This window comes from Salvelinus namaycush, chromosome 29 (genome assembly GCF_016432855.1).
Source record: "Salvelinus namaycush isolate Seneca chromosome 29, SaNama_1.0, whole genome shotgun sequence".
Lineage (NCBI taxonomy): Eukaryota > Metazoa > Chordata > Actinopteri > Salmoniformes > Salmonidae > Salvelinus > Salvelinus namaycush.
The window spans coordinates 13,933,910-13,953,259 of NC_052335.1; the positions used below are offsets into that span (position 1 = coordinate 13,933,910).

The 19,350-nt window shown below is 42.7% G+C and overlaps 1 protein-coding gene across 1 annotated transcript in view; it reads right to left on the reverse strand.

Annotated features, from left to right (window-relative positions):
• Nucleotides 1–19,350, reverse strand: part of jag2b (jagged canonical Notch ligand 2b) — a 103,300-nt gene that overhangs the window by 56,094 nt on the left and 27,856 nt on the right. The window contains exons 3-5 of the mRNA XM_038968715.1: nt 11,892–11,946; nt 3,685–3,942; nt 802–862 (exon numbers count right to left, since the gene is read on the reverse strand). Coding sequence (XP_038824643.1) covers nt 802–862; nt 3,685–3,942; nt 11,892–11,946 — 374 coding nt within the window. The remainder of the gene's footprint in view (nt 1–801; nt 863–3,684; nt 3,943–11,891; nt 11,947–19,350) is intronic.

Genomic DNA, 19,350 nt, shown 5'->3' on the forward strand with positions numbered 1-19,350 from the left:
GAAGCCAGTCAGTCCATCCGGTAAGACGGGAGGGTTGGTTGGGGGAATTGGGAAGGCGGGAAGTTTAGGTGATTGACAGGATATTGTGTAATATCCTCCCTTCACAGGGAAACAAATACATCAGGCTCTCCATTCCGTAGCTCTTTACACACGTACCCTTATACGGGTTGAAAATGGCAGATTTGGATACTGATAAGCGCCTAAATTAGAGCGCGGTGGCTGTACAGTAACATGCTATACATGACTTCAGAGCTCACGGTCTATGCATCACAGCTCTGTATGGGTCTTAACTGACAGTCGTTCTGAAGAAGTTGTCCTGATCCCTACCGCTAATTGGGAAACTTTTGCAAATGTTTTGTCAGATTGAGGGAAATACTGTAAATTATGAGGGCTCCATCTATGTTGAAAGATGAGACGTTGAGGATTATAATAAATACCACTTTGATGTCATGCAAGCAAGCCAAACACCCGCGAGTCCAAATGTGCACTTCACCTTTCAATATCATAAAACTCAGTGTCAACATTTATGATCACTATGTTTGATATACAGTTACAAAATGACATGGCGTTATACCCCGAGTTGCGCTGAACAGAATGAGCCTGTTGTATGTGAAGACAATTTGCCGCAGGCCATGTCTCAATGCACTCATGACTCCATTCTAACAGTTCAGCTCAACCAGAAATATTGATATCATATAAGTTACATCGTAGGCAGAAAACCTTGGTCATAAAACAATATTACTTTGTATTGCTTAGCTCAGTTCAAATGATTTGTGATAGGGAGATGTTAAAGGAGCTTACTTGCATTCCCCCGGGACTGAGCAGTCTCCATGTAACAGGTTGCAGCCTTGCTTGCAGATCGCTGTGAGAGAGAAAGAGGGAGTAGAGAGGGTGGAAGAGGGAGATCAAGCAAGAGGGTGAACGAGAACAGAGTATTAAGAGAAAGCGCAAGAAAGAGTAAGAGAAGGGGGGCTCGTTTATTTGCTTTCACTCAAAGTGCAAAACTCGAACCCCCAAAGAAAACCTCTTCTCCACCCTCCTCTAACCCCTTGACTAAATGGGGTGATTTAGTGAGCCCCGCCATCTCCCCCAAACTACCACCAACACCCCGCTACCTCTTACACTGCAGCTAGCCCATTCTAAAAGGCAGTCCACACCAAGGACGGTAACATTTTTTTATTAATTCCAAATCAAGTGAACAGGAGTGTTCACACTAGTGATAATTACAGAAAGAGAGGAGAACGATAATGAGAGGTATCGTTTGGATCCCTTTCAGAGCAATTTTTATATAGGATGATTTCGGAGAATGATGATCCATGACAAACAGCGTATCAGGAGGCCATATTCTCATCTGTTAACATTGATACATCTTGACAAAACCTACTCTCCTGCTGATGTGGCTTTCTGGACCTTGCAGACTGTTTAGAGACCCATTACTGCTCCAAATGGTTGCCCAAATCAGGCCTAGGATAGATTCTTTTGCAATGAAACATTAAACGCAGGGCTTTCAGTAGTTATTGAAATGGCATATCATATCCACTGCAGTTTACAGCCTAGAAATCTTTACAAGAAAAAAAATAAATATATATAAATAAAATGCATTATTGCATTGTGGTGTTATAGCCTGGGTATGATCAAAAACCTTAATTTGGGGAGATTTGCGCTGCGTGCCCGCGGGGACTGGCGCGAAGTATGGGGAGCAAACTATCTTTCCTAGGTTGTCATTTCATAATCTTATGAAAATATATATTCCACTGTAAATTCATTGTGTATTCACTGTACTGTTAGGCCTAATATTTAGCTAATGCATGATGGGTTGCATACACTTCTAACCTGGGCTATACCGTCATCACTGTTCACTCTGCGCATCTACGCACCTGGCCTCTCAGCTACTCCTCTTGGAATCCTAGGAAAAACTAGACTACAATCGCTTATTGTACACTTAATTCGTAGCATTATAATTACTACTACTAGCCTATCGAGGAGATTCCAGCTTGCTGAATGTAAAATAAGGGTGTTTGAAAGGAGAGAGTGCACACGCGATGGTGTGATCACGTTCGTTGTTGCACTGATGCATTGCAAAATGGTTGCACAGGACAGAGGAGCATAGTGAAAAAAAGAGCCCCAAAAAATACAACCATTAGAAAAATGTAAAACCACTTGAGCTACGAGGAAAGCAATGTCTTGATGTAAAAGATGCGCAGGCTAAACAGCGTTTGTTGTTGAATTGCTACATTTAAATATGAGTTTCAATATGTTTTCATTAGATGTACATTAAAGTATTAATTGCAGTTGTCACTATGACAATGAACACACCTGAAGCACTGAATGGTTGGTTACCACCTTATTGATAGGTCTACAGCATGGAGTAGGATGCGTCGATCAGCTGACTGACAGGTGTAGCCTACTACAGAATGATAAACACCCAGTCCTGAGACAGCCTCTGTGCCAGTGTGTGTGCATGCTATTTTCACGACAGCTGCAGCACGAGGGGGAAGACAGGGTGGCTAGTCTAACAAGCTTTAAAAAGGTGATCTCAGTAATATCTCTTCTCCACATAATGTCTATGATAAAGTAGTAAAGGAATTTCATTCCTTGAGGTGAAAATAAAATGTAGAATGTAGTCAGCGGGACATCATGCTTCAGAGAGCGTCCAACCAGCTGCCGAACATCTGCCCTTTTGCCCTACTATGAAAATGTGCCTTCGCAGATTAAATGGATTTTTGGAATTTGTTGAAATACTTTATTTTAAATGTTATGAATTGCACATCAAATTTCCAATTTCTTGAATCTCAGAAAAGACCACCTCCAAGAGTGCACTCGTCAGACTTCATGCAGTGGCCACTGGCTGTGGGTGCCAGGCAGGGACACTTGAATACTGGTAGGAGGCTACTTTTGAGAGTTGGATGTTACACAGTTAGGGACAAAGAACTGCTCAATTTGACTGCTTGCCAGTAAGAGACATATCAGCAGCAGAGCAAACTCAAATCAAGTAAAAAACAAGTTTGTTTCAAAAGCATAGCTAACTAGCATATCTACATCATTCACTGGCACTAGCTTGCTGTCTGTTGTAGAAAATAAAATAGGCTTATAAATGTTGACAATTTGGCTACAGAGGCCGTTGGTATGTTATGAATTTCGTGTTGTGAATAATGAAAGTCAGGGCACCTGCCTCCCTAAAGGTCCCTGATGGACATTCTGGTCAGAGTGGCCTAGCTGGCCATCTTCAGTGTATACAAATACAGAAGGTCATCCGAGGTTGAAAACAATATAACAGTAGTTTAAGCATCTGAAATGACTTCTTTCAAGAGTATGATCAGGAAAGAAACTAACGCAAAGTCATACACAAAAACAATTGGAATAGAATGTAAATCGCTGAAATGTTACAATATAGCAGCTTTAAACTGACTACATTCTATCAGAAACATGTACTCAGCAGATCAAGAAGGATTACCAATGGACTATAAAAGCAGGGGAGCGGGCCATTTACATTTATCAAGCAGCGGAGGCCATAGAGCGGCTTTTAATAAAGGCCACCGTTTATACCTATAGCACTCGGACTAAAGAGCTCAGAGCTTGCTAGCATGCCCAGTACACATATACCATTGCCACCTGATGGAATTTGTCCCCTCCCCCCCCGCTGAATTGGAATCATATGCTAACGTGCCAAGATCGCCAACTCACCCGTCTGGCAGTCTTTACCCATCCAGCCCTCTAGGCACACGCGGTTGCCCGACTGCTCGCAGCGGTAGTGGCCGAAGTAGTCGTCACGCGGCCGGCACTGCTTGTTGCACTTGCTGCCGTAGTAGTTCTCGTCACACTTGAGACGGATGCGATACTCGAGGCGCGCCACGGGCCCATCGTGCTGGATGGTCTGCCAGTGGTCGCCAGGGTTGATCATGCCTGTGTGGATGCTCCGCTCAATCAGCAGCTCCTCGTCATCTGCCAAAAAAGGAAGATTAAAAAGAAAGTTTCAGGTTATGAAGAAAAACATTTAAAATGGTCCTGACGGTCAATGGAATTGTCAACAGAGAATGGCATTTGCAAGGGTGTAAGTGTAATCAAAGTATAACATGTTAGCATTCATTAAAAGAGAAGTTTGGCAGATCAGGTTAAATTGTCAATTTGCAGTCTGATTTACTTTATTATAGTCAATATAATCAGAGGCATCTGAGAAGATGGGCAAGCAGGCCCAAGGCAGGGGTGGCAAACTAGCCCAGCAGGCAGAATCTGAGCCCATTCAATCACGCCCGTGAGAGGTTAACTTCTTTGGGGTAGGGGGCAGTATTTTCACGTCCAGATGAAAAGCGTGCCCAGAGTAAACGGCCTGCTACTCAGCCATAAAAGCTAGAATATGCATATTATTAGTAGATTTGGATAGAAAACACTGAAGTTTCTAAAACTGTTTGAATGATGTCTGTGAGTATAACATAACTCATATGGCAGGCAAAAACCTGAGAAAAAATCCAAACAGGAAGTGGGAAATCTGAGGTTGGCCTCGATTTTCAACTCAGCTCCTATTGAAGATAGTGGGATATTGGTAATATTGCACTTCCTAAGGCTTCCACTAGATGTCAACAGTCTTTAGAACCTTGTCTGATGCTTCTACTGTGAAGTGGGGCCGAATGAGAGGGGATTGAGTAAGGTCTACCATGACCTGAACATGCGCTGACCATGCGCGTTCATGTGGGCGCGAGCTCTGTTCCATCGCACTTCTGAAGACAAAGGAATTCTCCGGTTGGAACATTATTGAAGAATTATGTTAAAAACATCCTAAAGATTGATTCAATCTATGTTTTTACGGACTGTAATATAACTTTAACTTTTCGTCCGTACTTTCCGCTGGACTTGCCCGCGCGTCGTGAGTTTGGAAAGTGTACCGAGCGCTCGAACAACGAGGAATTTGGACATTATCGAACAAAACAAACATTTGTGGAACTGGGATTCATGGGAGTGCATTCTGATGAAGATCAAAGGTAAGTGAATGTTTATAATGTTATTTCTGACTTCTGTTGACTGCACAATATGGCGGATATATTTTTGTCTTGATTGGGCTCCGAGCGCCGACCTCGGATTATTGCATGGTTTGCTTTTTCCGTTAAGCTTTTTTGAAATCTGACACAGCGGTTGCATTAAGTGCATCTAAAATTCCATGCATAACACTTGTATTTTCATCAACATTTATAATGAGTATTTCTGTAAATTGATGTGGCTCTCTGCAAAATCACCGGATGTTTTGGAACTACTGAACGTAACGCGCCAATGTAAACTGAGATTTTTGTATATAAATATGAACTTCACCGAACAAAACATACATGTATTGTGTAACATGAAGTCCTATGAGTGTCATCTGATGAAGCTCATCAAAGGCTAGTGATTAATTTTATCTATATTTCTGCTTTTTGTGAATCCTCTTTGGCTGGAAAAATGGCTGTGTTATTCTGTGAATAGGCACTCACCTAACATAATCGTTTGGTTTGCTTTCGTCGAAAAGCTTTTTGAAATCGGACAATGTGGCTGGATTTACAACAAGTGTATCTTTAAAATGGTGTAAAATACATGTATGTTTGAGGAATTTTATTTATGGGATTTCTGTTTTGAATTTGGCGCCCTGCAGTTTCACTGGCTGTTGAAGAGCTGGGACGCTACCGTCCCACATACCCTAGAGAGGTTAAAGTAAAGAAGAACACAAGGAAAACTCAACATTAAAACTAGACAGAAAGTACGTAGAATTTCTAATGGACCTATACATTTTCAAATAACTACTATTTTTCTAGCCTGCAAATTGATTGACAAACTAAATCGGTCCCCCAAAAAATGTGCGGCCCTCCATTGAATTTCAAAACCCCAATATGGCCCTCGAACCAAAAGGTTAGCCCACCCCTGGCCTAAGGCTTAATATAGTTGTGACCCTTGACCTAGTGCATTGTCATTGACAGTTGCAAGAATACACCAGGACTGCGCATCAATACTAAAATTGATTCCTTGTTACTGTTGGTAAATAGGATTCTACTTTATTGCTTCCAACGAGTCGATCAGTGATAATGAAGAGACCGAAAGGAAGCCAACTTTCACAAATCGACACGTAACTTGCCGATTAACCTGGGAAGACCTGCCACATCCAATTCAGCAGTGTCCAAATTATTATCTCAATAGTTCATACAGAAACAACCAACACAAAGAGTAGATTAAAATCTGTGGGTTGAGGGAGATGCTCACATGGGTGGTCCAGTCGGCAAATGACCATCTGAATTTTAAGTACCCGACTCAATCTACAGCATAGCAACCGTTTGCTATCCTCAGTGGTGTATGCTAATACCACTATGCTCTTTGCATCCAAACGGGCATTGCTGTTTAGGGGGGGGGGGGGGGGGGGGGGGGGGGGGGGGGGGGGGGGGAGGAGGGTTGGATAGGTGCTAGCCCGCAGCATGCTACGCTCACAATAACTATTCAATATTTCTGCTCGGCCAACTCCGACAATGAAGGCACTCTCACAGTGGGATCAGAAACAACAAACGCTGTGGAAATAGGGGGCCTGTGATATCCTCTGCCCCAATACTCCGGGCTTCCCCGCCTCCCTTGCGTTCCTTTACAACACATATCCCAATCTCATGAGCGCACACACACACCTTCCTCTGACAACATCGGACAAATTAAGCAACAATAACAGAAATAACCCCCAGTGCTTCCAGACAGAGAACAATGGCCCCCGGGCCGCGCTGCTCAGTGTCTAAACACTGAGCCGTCCGCAGCACATCCTGCTTGATAAACACAACGCAAACAGCCTTTCAGGCACTTTCCTGAGGTCCCCGGGGGCCCTACTGGAGGACATCATGTTGGTGAGTCAACACACGCGCTAAATCTTCCTGTGCCTCTGGTCATCACATACATACTACTTGAAAGTCAAGAACTTTTGTTTTGTTTTCTCAATTGTTTTTACACTGCAGTGTGTATGTGAGTGCAAAGTTACTGGATATTGGAGGGGACCTGGAACACGCTGTCTTACACATCAATCTAGAGCATACCAAATATGCTCAATAGGTGACATGTCTGGTGAGTATAAAAGGCCATGGAAGAACAGACATTTTCAGCTTCCAGAAATTGTGTACAGAGCCTTGCGACATGGGGCCGTGCATTATGCTGAAACGTGAGGTGATGGCACAACAATGGGCCTCAAGATCTCGTCACCATCTGTGCATTCAAATTGCCATTGATAAAATGCAATTGTGTTCATTCTCCATATTTCCAAATTACATCGAGGTAGCTTTTAGTAGAGAAATGAACATTAAATTACCTGGCAACAGCTTTGGTGGACATTCCTGCAGTCAGCATGCCAATTGCACACTCCCTCAACTTGAGACATCTGTGGCATTGTGTTGAGTGATGTTGGAACATTGCTGAGGGGAATTGCTTCCATTCAGCCTCAAGAGCATTAGTGTGGTCAGGCAATGTTGGGCTATTAAGCCTGCGGACTAATTTATCCCAAAGGTGTTCGATGAGGTTGAGGTCAGGGCTCTGTGCAGGCCAGTCAAGTCCTTCCACACCGATCTTGACTAACCATTTTTTTATGGATCTCGCTTTGTGCACAGAGGCATTGTCATACTGAAAACAGGAAAGGCCCTTCCACAAACTTGGAATCACAGAATCGTCTGGAATGTCATTGTATGCTGTAGCGGTACAATTTCCCTTCACTGGAACTAAGGGGCCTAGCCGGAACAATGAAAAACCACCCCAGACCATTACTACTCCAAACTTTATATTTGGCACTACGCATTGGGGCAGGTAGCGATCTCCTGGCATCTGTCAAACACGGATTCGTCCGTCAGACTGCCAGATGGTGAAGCGTGATTCATCACTCCAGAGAACGCGTTTACACAGAGTCCAATGGCGGCGAGCTTTACGCCACTCCAGCCGACACTTGGCATTGCGATCTTAGGCTTGTGTGCAGCTGCTCGGCCTTGGAAAGCATTTCATGAAGCTCCTGACGAACAGTTATTGTGTGGACGTTAGAGGCAGTTTGGAACTCAGTAGTGAGTGTTGCAACCGAGGACTGACGATTTCTACATGCACTCGGCGGTCCCGTTCTGTGAGCTTGTCGCGCCTACCACGTTGCGGCTGAGCCGTTATTGCTCCTAGACGTTTCCACTTCACAATAATAGCACTTACTGACTGGGGCAGCTCTAGCAGGGCAGAAATTTGACAAACTGACTTGCTGGAAAGGTGGCATCTTATGAAGGTGCCACGTTGAAAGTCATTCTACTGTCAGTACGGGATATTCTACTGCCAATGTTTGTCTATGGAGATTGCATGGCTGTGTGCTCAATTTTATACACCGGTCAGCAACGGATGTGGCTGAAATAGCAGAGTCCTCTAATTTAAGGGGGTGTCCACATAGATTTGGCCATGTTGTGTAGCTAGATATCTAGTGTATTCCAAAAGTTCAGACCACGTGACAGCTTTATTCTAAAATTGATTAAAAATAAAATATTTCCCTCACCAATCTACACACAACTCCACCATAATGACAAAGCAAAAACTGGTTTGTATAAATTTTTGCACATTTAAAAAGAGTACCTTATTTACATAAGAACTCAGAACTTTTGCTATTAAACTCGAAATTGTGATCAGGTTTCCATTGATCATCCTTGAGATGTTTCTACAACTTGATTGGAGTCCACCTGTGGTAATTTCAATTGATTGGACATGATTTGGAAAGGCACACACACCTGTCTATATAAGGTCCCACAGTTGACAGTGCATGTCAGAGCAAAAACCAAGCCATGAGGTTGAAGGAATTGTCCGTAGAGCTCCGAGACAGGATTGTGTCGAGGCACAGATCTGGGGAAGGGTACCAAAAAATTTCTGCAGCATTTAAGGTCCCCAAGAACACAGTGGCCTCCATTCTTAAACGGAAGACGTTTGGAGCCACCAAGACTCTTCCTAGAGCTGGCTGCACGGCCAAACTGTAATTGGGGGAGAAGGGTCTTGGTCAGGGAGGTGAGCAAGAATCCATTGGTCACTCTGACAGAGCTTCAGAGTTCCTCTGTGGAGATGGGAGAACCTTCCAAAAGGACAACCATCTCTGCAGCACTCCACCAATCATGGTCGAGTGGCCAGACAGATGCCACTCCTTAGTAAAAAGACACGACAGCCAGCTTGGAGTTTGCCAAAAGGCACCTAAAGACTGTCAAACCATGAGAAACAATATTCTCTGGTCTGATGAAACCAAGATTGAATTCTTTGCCCTGAATGCCAAGTGTCACATCTGGAAGAAACCTGGCACCATCCCTATGGTGAAGCATGGTGACAGCATCATGCTGTGGGGATGTTTTTCAGTGGCAGGATCGAGGCAGCGATGAATGGAGTAAAGTACAGAGAGATCCTTGATGAAAACCACTATTCAGACCTTTCTTTTTAATACATTTGCAAAAATTTCTAAAAAACTTTTTGCTTTGTCATTATGGGGTGTGTAGGCAAGTGAAAAAAATGAAATCATTTTTAAATTGAGGCTGTAAAAAAAAATGTGGAGAATGTCAAAGGGTGTGAATACTTTGAAGGCACTGTACATACGATTATTACATTTTGCTATAGCAAAGTTTCTTATAAGATGCATGAAACTATAATAATAAAATAAATCAAATCATAGCAGCAGCTCTGTCAGACTGAGTTAATGTGGATGCCACATACTTTGCAGTTTGGCAGCCATTAGAGCATGGTGACATCAGCATGGGGCTAAAGGGTTGGCGCTGCAGCTGCAGAGCTAATTAGCCAGTAGCTAGCCACCCAGTCAGCTTATCTGCCTTACAGCCACACTATTTTATTTTCAAGACGTAAACTAGGACCAATGCCCCGTTTGCATCGTGATGCATTTCATTACACGGTACGTCAACGTCATGCAATATCGTTGTTTCACAACGCAAGACAAGCTGGAGGAGAGTTTGTCAGAGATCACATTTAATTTGGGAGATTGTTAAATAGGGCATTTTCATTTAAGACAGGAGAAACATAGTTTCAGTTGATAAAATATGTTTTGTTTAGTTACTTTTTCCTCAACTTGTTTCTGAAAGCTAAAAGCTAGGATTTACTGTAGCTAGCAACCTCCACCTAATAATCCTCAAACAAAACGCCACTACCATCACAATAAATAAAAAAGGGGAGGGAACAGAAAGTATAAATTGGCTTAAATGCCAATGTGTATTATTTTCTTAACATAAAACAATACTCACTTACAGCAACAGGTAATTGTTTACAAGTTGCTAGCTATCGTGGAAAACCACAAATTTTCATCTTCTGTGGTTTGGTAACTTCCTGTTCTTCGATGGACTCTGGCCGGACTGAAGACGCAGAGTATCCGTCTCAAAACGGACAGAGCCTTCAACTACAAGGGGGCATTGAGATTCCTCTCCATTGTGGACAGTCCCCATTGAAATGATTGACATCCGGCGCAACGTAACGGATTGCTTATGGTTAATGTGAATGACGCACCAGGCCGTGGCCAGACACACTGATGAAAAACAGATGAAATTGACATTAGTTCATCAAAAGTAACAAGTTGCATAATAAAAACAAGTGTGGATGCTCGTCCGTACTCATCGTTGTCAGTCAACATGAGCCACTGAAAAGCCATTGATGATACATTTGACAGATTTATACAAGCTCTGTGGCCGCCGCCTAAACACAAAAAGTCAGTGGAAAGTGCAGCAGTTACAGTAACTGCAGCATTAACCAGGATACACAATCATAATGCATTCAGTAGTCTGCAGTTAGTAGTACATTCAGGAGGACAGCCGTAGGGCCATGCGCACAGACATACACTAGTGTCCATCACCTCTGCTCACACACTATATTCCTCCATCAGTTCTGCCTCTTCCTCACAACACTTCCTCAAGCAGCAAAAAGGGGAGATGGGAGCACACCCAGAGGACGGCCCAGGGAGAAAACAGGATACAGCTGCCAAGTGGTGGCAGACCCTCGGAGCTAAAACCCACACAAGTTTTTCTGAAGACATTTCCACCAATAGGCCTATAGATTGTTATGCAGGGTAGGAGCAGACCAGACTGTGCGAGGCGGTTGACAGAGTATCCGACACCAAAATGTTCTACAACCACATGATTTGTGGTAGGGACTTGGAAGTAGTGCCGAGTGGCATATGACCCCAATCCTATCAAAAAAAGGTTTGTGCCCATGTGGCAAAAGTGGGGCAAGCGCACACACACACACGTAGTTGCACACGCACTCAGCCTTGAACGCTTTGTTCAATTATTATACATAAGAAAGTATATAACTCAATGTAGGATTTATTACGCAAACTGAAAGTGAATAAATCTAGATTTTTTTACTGTGGAGCCCATGGCACTACATGTGTTTTCGTCGAGGCAAGCCAGGATATTTCCAGATATCTGAACCATCCATTGCTTCCACACCTAACCCTCTTATCGCCCTAGAGGAGTGGTACATTTAATCTCAAATTGCATCGCTTCCATTAAATCTAAACTCCGTGGGACTAAAACAATGGCCACCTAGCTGCCCTCTGATGTTCCCTTTGATCAGGTGGGACTATTACGATTGGAAAGTGGAGACGTTACAAAATCGTGACAAACATTACTAGAGACACTTTGCTAGCATTAAACTCAGTCTCCAAAATGGCAGATATTTGCAATGGCTAATCAACAGTAAATAAGAGAATTGTTTTACTTCCCACAGTTAGCCATGATGATTAGCTAGCCAGCTAATACAGTTCACCGTTAGCAAATGATCCAACTCTATTCCTCCAGTTACAGTAGCGCTGCCGTGTTAATAAAGTGTCTCCAAAAATTGAACAACGATGGTAACCATGGTAATGGCAAAGAAAGGAAGGGTGAGTGGGTGGGTGTATGCAATCTTGTACTCACTGTTGCGGGTGGAGTTGTCCCAGTCCCATGCCTCCACGATGAGGGAGTACGCCCGCTAGAGAGAGAGAGGAGAGTCAGAACTCATGACCATCGGGGCTCTAACATGTGTGCATTCTGCCAAAGAGCATTATCCCTGAAATAGGAATGCGCCACAGGAGCACCTTGTCTAGAAAAAAAAAAAAGCCATGGGAGCCACATGGCCTACGCTCAATGTGTGTGTTGAAAATAGGGCTGTCAAATGATTACACAAATAAAATCGAGTTAGTTAACTACATAAAACCATGTGACTAAGAGTAATTACATTTTTTGAAATTGTTCAAAATTTGACCCTAATTATGTTTAAAGATGTAAAACATTGGGTTATAGATATAATATACAGTGCCTTCAGAAAATACCCCATAAAGTGAAATTATGTTTTTGGAAAAGTTTACAAATTAATAAAAAATGAAAAGCTGAAATATTTTGGCAATAAGTATTCAACCCTGTTGTTATGGCAAGCCTAAATACGTTCAGGTGTAAAAACGTGCTTAACAAGTCACATAATACGTTGCATGAACTCACTGTGCAATAAGTGTTTTACATGACTTTTTTTATGACTACCTCATCTCTGTAATTGTAAGGTTTAGTGAATTTCAAATAAGACTTCAACCACAAAGACCAGGGAAATTTTCCAATGCCTCACAAAGGGCACCTATTAGTAGATGGGGAAGCAGAGTATTGAATATCCCTTTGAACATGGTGACGTTATTAATTACACTTTGGATGGTGTATCAATACACCCAGTCACTACAAAGACACATGCGTCTTAACTCAGTTGCAGGAGAGGAAGGAAACTGCTCAAGGATTTCACCATGAGGCCAATGGTGACTTTAAAAACAGTGAGTAAGGTTACACAATGTGATTACTGTGGATAGTCAGATTAATTTAGTTTGATTAAAAAGTTTGCATGCTTGGCAAGAAGGATCTTTAATAATCCTGTTTAGATGGACACATCTTAAATCAGCCTACCTGATGGCACTGATAAATGCAGCGACAATGTTATTTTTGCTTAGCATATTTTAAATGATTGTGGTGTTTTAAAATCGGCCTATGCTTACTTCAATTTTGACCTTACCCCGATTAAGATAAGCAAAGTAAGGTGTTTGCATGACTATTGAATACTCTGCCTGCTGCCATAATCAGTTTAATATTGAAATTATTACTGTGCATATAAAACTCATTTAGTGTTTAATGGTTGTGATAGAAAACTAAGGATCAATCAAAAACAGTTACTCCACAATACTAACCTCATTAACAGAGTGAAAAAACTAAAGCCTGTAGAGAATAAAAATATCCCAAAACATGCATGCTGTTTGCAACAAGACAATAAAGTAATGCTGCAAAAAATGTGGCAAAGTAATTCCCTTTATGTCCTGAATACAAGTTATTGATCTGCCCCAAACATATTACCGAGTACCACTCTCCATATTTCAAGCATAGTGGTGGCTGCATCATGTTATGGGTATGCTTGTAATCATAAAGGAATGGAGTTTTTCAGGATAAAAAAAAGAAACGTAATGGAGCTAAGCACAGGCAAAATCCTAGAGGAAAACCTTGTTCAGTCTGCTTTCCACCATACACTAGGAGATCAATTTACCTTTCAGCAGGACAATAACCTAAAACAAGGCCAAATCTACACTGGAGTTGCTTACCAAGAAGACAGTGAATGTTCCTTAGTGACCGAACTACAGTTGACTTAAATCTGCAAGACCTGAAAATGCTTGTTAAGCAATTATCAACAACCAATTTGATAGAGCTTGAAGAATTTTGAAAATATTACAAATCTAGTTCTGCAAAGCGCTTCAAGACATTCCCAGAAAGACTTATAAGTGTAATTGCTGCCAAAAGTGATTCTAACATGTATTAACTCTGGAGGTTGAATACCTACCTAATCAAGATAGTTTTATTTTCCATGAATTTGTTACAAATGTTTGAATTTTTCTTCCACTTTGACAGAGTATTTTGTGTATACCGTTGACAAAAAAGAAAAACTATATTTGAATGAAAAGTCAAGGGGTGTGAATACTTTCTGAAGGAACTATTTTGATTACAGGGCAGAAAAAGTACAAAATCTAAATAAACACTATTCTAAGACAATAACAGATAAACCAAGTCTGAGTTCATGTAAAGTGTCATACAGCTAGGCTACTTCTTATCCACTAGTCATAAGTTGATTGAACTAAAATTGGAGTAATTTGCTTAAATCCTTTGACCTGAAAACTACAGCAAAAAATTTACCTAAAAATTGAATGGATGTCATGTTCTGATTAAAATAAATGTGGGAAATTAAGACTTGAATCTAGAGGCATTCAGCCATTGCATTCTGAACATTCTTGTTTGGTTAACTAGCTAATTTTAGCATAACTAGCTAGCTACTTCCGAGCAAATTAAGTGTTTCCTGTTAGCTAAAGAAAACGGCAGGGCAATGGGGTTGAACTTTCTATAAAATGTTCCATAATTGTTACTCAAAGCTGTGCATAGTGAATGTTTTAGCACCGCAAGAGAGCTTGCTATACTGCTGCTGCCAAACAAGAGCACAGTGCGCATTGTCTATCGAGCTTAAATGTCCGTGAAGGGAAATATTTTTTGGGGTGAAAAACTGATGCGATTAAATGAGTAAAAAAGAAAAGTGTTAAATCCAAAAGTGAATTACAGTTAACGCGTTAACTTTGACAGCCCTAGTTGAAACGTGTCAGTTTCTACATCAGGGTTAGTCAAATCCAACGCCTCAAGGTACATAGTCCTGCTGGTTTACTTTCCTCCCCGGAAGGTACATTTATTGATTAAGGCAGGGTTTCCCAAACTCTGTCCTGGGGTCCCCCCTGGGTGCACGTTTAGTTTTTGCCCCAACACCACACAGCTTATTCAAATCATCATCAAGCTTTGATGCATGCACCCGGGGGGGGCCTTAGGACAGTTTGGGAAACCCTGGATTAAGGACACTGATTGGAAGGAAGAACCAAGGTCGTGTTCATTGGGGCATACAACAGAAAAGGTTTCAAAAGTTTAAAACGTTTTGCAGGTCCAGGTAGTCCCCCCGCCCTCCCTGTTTGTCAGTTTTATTCCATTTGATGTCGAATGAATACAACCCAGTTGTACTGTGGCCCTTGAGATATCAAGAACTAGTCCTTGTGAGTGGTCGCTGTATATTCAGGTGATCCCGTCCATCTTTCCTAACATTTTTTGGAAAGAAAAATAGTAATCCTATCATGATTCTGTTCCTCCTCCTGTGCTGCATTAGATCCACTTGTCATGTTGATATTCACGGAAAGTACAAAACATTAGTAACACCTTCCTAATATTGAGTTACACCCCTTTTTGCCCTCAGAATAGCCTCAATTCAGGCATGGACCAGAAAGCGTTCCACAGGAATGTTGGCCCATATTGACTGCAATGCTTCCCACAGTTGTGTCAAGTTGGCTGGATGTCCTTTGGGTGGTGGACATTCTTAATACACACAGCAAACTATTGAGCGTGAAAAACCCAGCAGCGTTGCATTCTTGACAAACAGGTGCACCTGGCACCTACTACTAAAACTCATTCAAAAGGTCTCTGAATGACACACATACAATCCATGTCTCCATTGTCTCAAGGCTTAATTCTTTAAACCGTCTCCTACCCTTCATCTACACGGATTGAAGTGGATTTAACAAGTGACATTAGCTTTCACCTGGTCAGTCTGTTGTGGAAGGAGCAGGTTCTCCTAATGTTTTATACACTGAGTGTAGGATATACCATGACTGAGGATACTGTACTATCAGTCAGGCGATGGGGAGCAGAAACAGAGTCAGACTCAAAGACCCATCCCTTCCCCCCGGGAATGAAATCATGACATGAAACGGAGCAACTCATCCAGGCTACTTCGCCTTTAGGCATTTAATAGAAAGATTGGATAACAACCAATTGTTGTAACTCCACTTTGCCCTCTGGTAGGCAAATTGGACATTTTCATATTGCTTACACCTATGCAATGCTTTCAAATCTACACGTGCCTCTAGGGGATAGGGGTTGTCGCTGTCTAGACCGGGCCAATAACACTTTGCCACCACTACATTCAACCCTCGTCGTTAGTCCTACTACCCTCCACCATTACCAACGTGATGTAACAAAACTTCACAAGCAGTCTCAACAGCTGACAATAAGCGACAGCAAACACACGTCATAACATGACCACTGCTGGGGTAACAATCTAGCTGGCCAGCAGGTCACACTGCTAGGCAACCAGCTGACCTAAATAGCCACTTTGCAGTACTCACACAACCACTATCATGTCAGTCATCAAGGGCAGGTTCCACTATATGACTACCGCTGTGGCTATGCCACTGATAAATGCACTATATGTCTAGTGAGGGAGATTGTAAAGTTGGTATGACGGGGAGAGGCACAGAAGGAGAGAACGGACTGTGGTGTGTGTTGATCTCGGGGATCCTACTGGCTGGCTGTGCACTGCTGTGGGATTAAAGTGCGTTGTCTGGGAGGGTGTGAGTGTGTAGAGATTGGGCAGAGGCTGGGGACAAGGAGCTTGGCTAGGGCATGCCTAGGATGGCTGCCTGCCTGTCTGCCACCCTCCTGTCTGATAGACGCACAACAGATGCGCCTCGCCAAAGATGGATTATTTGACATGGATCATCCCACGACACACAGCGCAGCTTCTGACCTATCTGCCCCCCCCCCCACGGGTGGGCCGGCTGCTCCGGTCTGAGTGCGTGTCCATGTGTGAGGGTCCTGAATGGTGTTTGTTTAGGATGTGTGCATCCATGTGGGGGGGGGGGGGCTGCCTTGCAAGTGACCAACACATCTGTCTGGGTGTGTGTGGAATGTGAGCATGTATAGCCTTTACATGTGACAAAATGCACGCGCGCATGTCTACACATGCATTTGTGTTTGTTACGTGTGTGAGAGAGACAGTCGTTAGCGCTAGAAAGGAAAGTATTTCTATTACGTGTTGGTGTGCATGTGAGAAACAGAGCAGTATCACGAGAGGGTGTCTATTCTTGTGTGAGTATATGATAAAGAGTGATGTTAGCATCAGGAGAGAGAGCGTCAGTAGCGCGCGAGAGAAGAGGGGGCCAGTCAGTCTCATTTAACACACCCTCTCCCTCAGTGATTAGGTGGATTAAGTGACAGCTGCCGCAATGGATGGATGGGGGGGGATAAAGGAGGAGTGTGGGCGAGCGATGGAACAAAGACTCAGGTCCCCAACAGTGTCAACCCCCCCTCCCCTCCCCCCAAAGAGACACCGGTGCTCCACATTCCAGAAACATCACACACACACTTTGAGGGCTCAAAATACCTACAAACACCAATACCCCCACCCACATGCTTGTGGGCACACAAGGATACACATTTTATTTATAAAAAAATAAAAAACAATGGTCACACACCGGATAGGTGCAATGAAATGTGTTGTTTTACAGGGTCAGCAATAGTAGTACGGCGCCCCTGGAGCACATTAGGGTTAAGTGCTTTGCAAGTGCATTACACACACACACCATTATAAGTGAGATGAACTTGATGTTCTCCCCATGTCGTGCACCCCAGGCGATAGGAGCCGCTTGCTGCTGATCATATGACACCTAAACACGTCTAGAAACAAGTCTGGGAACCACAATACGAGACTGCTGTTCTAAAGTGTGTTAGTAAGAATATAGGTTCACACGCACAACAAAACCTTGGACCATAGTTCACATGCACAAGTGCCCTTGGATGCTCGACACCCACCCACCTAGACCCTTTCTTAGAGGATTACAGGATTTAAAACCGTATAGGGGGATTTGGAGAACGAGACACGCCTTACACCCCTTGACCAATAAAGCATTAGGACTATGTTAACAAGGAAGTCCACCACTCAGACTTATGCTAAATAGGGAGGTCTAATTGGCTCACACCTTGTCAATCAGGGGGGGGGGGGGGGGGGGGCTACAGGCTGAGAGCAGACTAAACAGCATGGTGCGGGGGAGGGGGGGTAGAATTCAAAGAGGGGTGAGACTGCCACAGGTGCAGGTTCCCACACCAGGGGATGAGGGGCGGAGTTGGCTGGTGGGAGAAGAGGATTGGAGGGAAGTGGCCTTAAATTAAAGGGCTGGGGAGTTGAGAAACGGTGGCGATTGAGTGGTAGGAGGTTATGTAGGCCTAGGCGTAATATTGTGCTTTAGGTCCCTTGAGACTTAATCAGAACAGCTCCAGGGTTAAGTTTCCCCTGGGTACAGATGTGGATCAACATTCACTCCAATCCTAGGGCTGTGACAAGACCAGTGTCGCAATATTTTTTTCTATGGCAAAAATGAAAACACGAAGGAGATCTAACTTTTTGGTCCTTTAAAAACCTGCTGAATGTACAATTGTGTGTGAGAAAGTTCAGAAACCAAATAAAAAATGACTCTGGATGATAACATGTTTTCATAAAGAACTTAATTTACTTCTGGTATCATCCCTACTAAATCCCTTTTTTTAAACCATTAATGGGGGAAAAGCATAACTGACCCAAGATCAGCATCTAGTGGCAGGGTTGAGGGAGCTTTATAATTATTATTTTAATCATGAATAAATAACAGAAGAAAAAATATAAAAATGCAACATGTAATGTGTTGGTCCCATGTTTCATGATCTGAAATAAAAGATCAAAGAAATGTTCTATGCACAAACACTTAACTCTCAAATGTTGTGCACCAAGTTGTTAACGTCTGTTAGTGAGGAAAGCTCATTTGCCAAGATAATCCATCCACCTGACAGGTGTGACATATCAAGAAGCTGATTGAACAGCATGATTATTACACAGATGCACCTTGTGGTGGGGACAATAAATGCCAGAAAATGTAAACGTTAATTTCTCTACCAATGTCGTTTTAGAGAATTTGTCAGTACGTCCAACCCGCCTGACAACGTGTAACCACGCCAGCCCAGGCCCTCCACATCAGTCTTCTTCACTTGCAGGATTGTCTGAGACCAGCTACCCGGACAGCTGATTTAACAAAAGTATTTGTCTGTAATAAAGCAATTGTGGTGAATAACTCATTCTGTTTGGCTGGGCCTATGCCCTCCCAAGCTCACCCATGGCTGCTCCCCTGCCCAGTCATGTGAAATCTGTAGATTAAAGGCCTAATGAATTTATTTAAAATTGGCAGATTTTACTGAATTACAGTTCATATAATGAAAAGAGTTGAAATTGTTACATTTATATTTTTGTACAGTAAAACGAAGAAAATTAAATATATATATTTATAAAAAAAAAAAAAAAAAAAAAAAAAAAAAAAAAAAAAAAAAAAAAATCGCACAGTAAATATAGATAGCGGACTAAGAGGTCAAGCAAGGTAGTTGTAACCCAGACACTGGGATTGGTTAGCGCCACACTGTTCGGCATTTTGGGAAAGGGAGTTCATTAGCTTAACATGCAGAAGTAAAAAGAATATTGACATGCCAC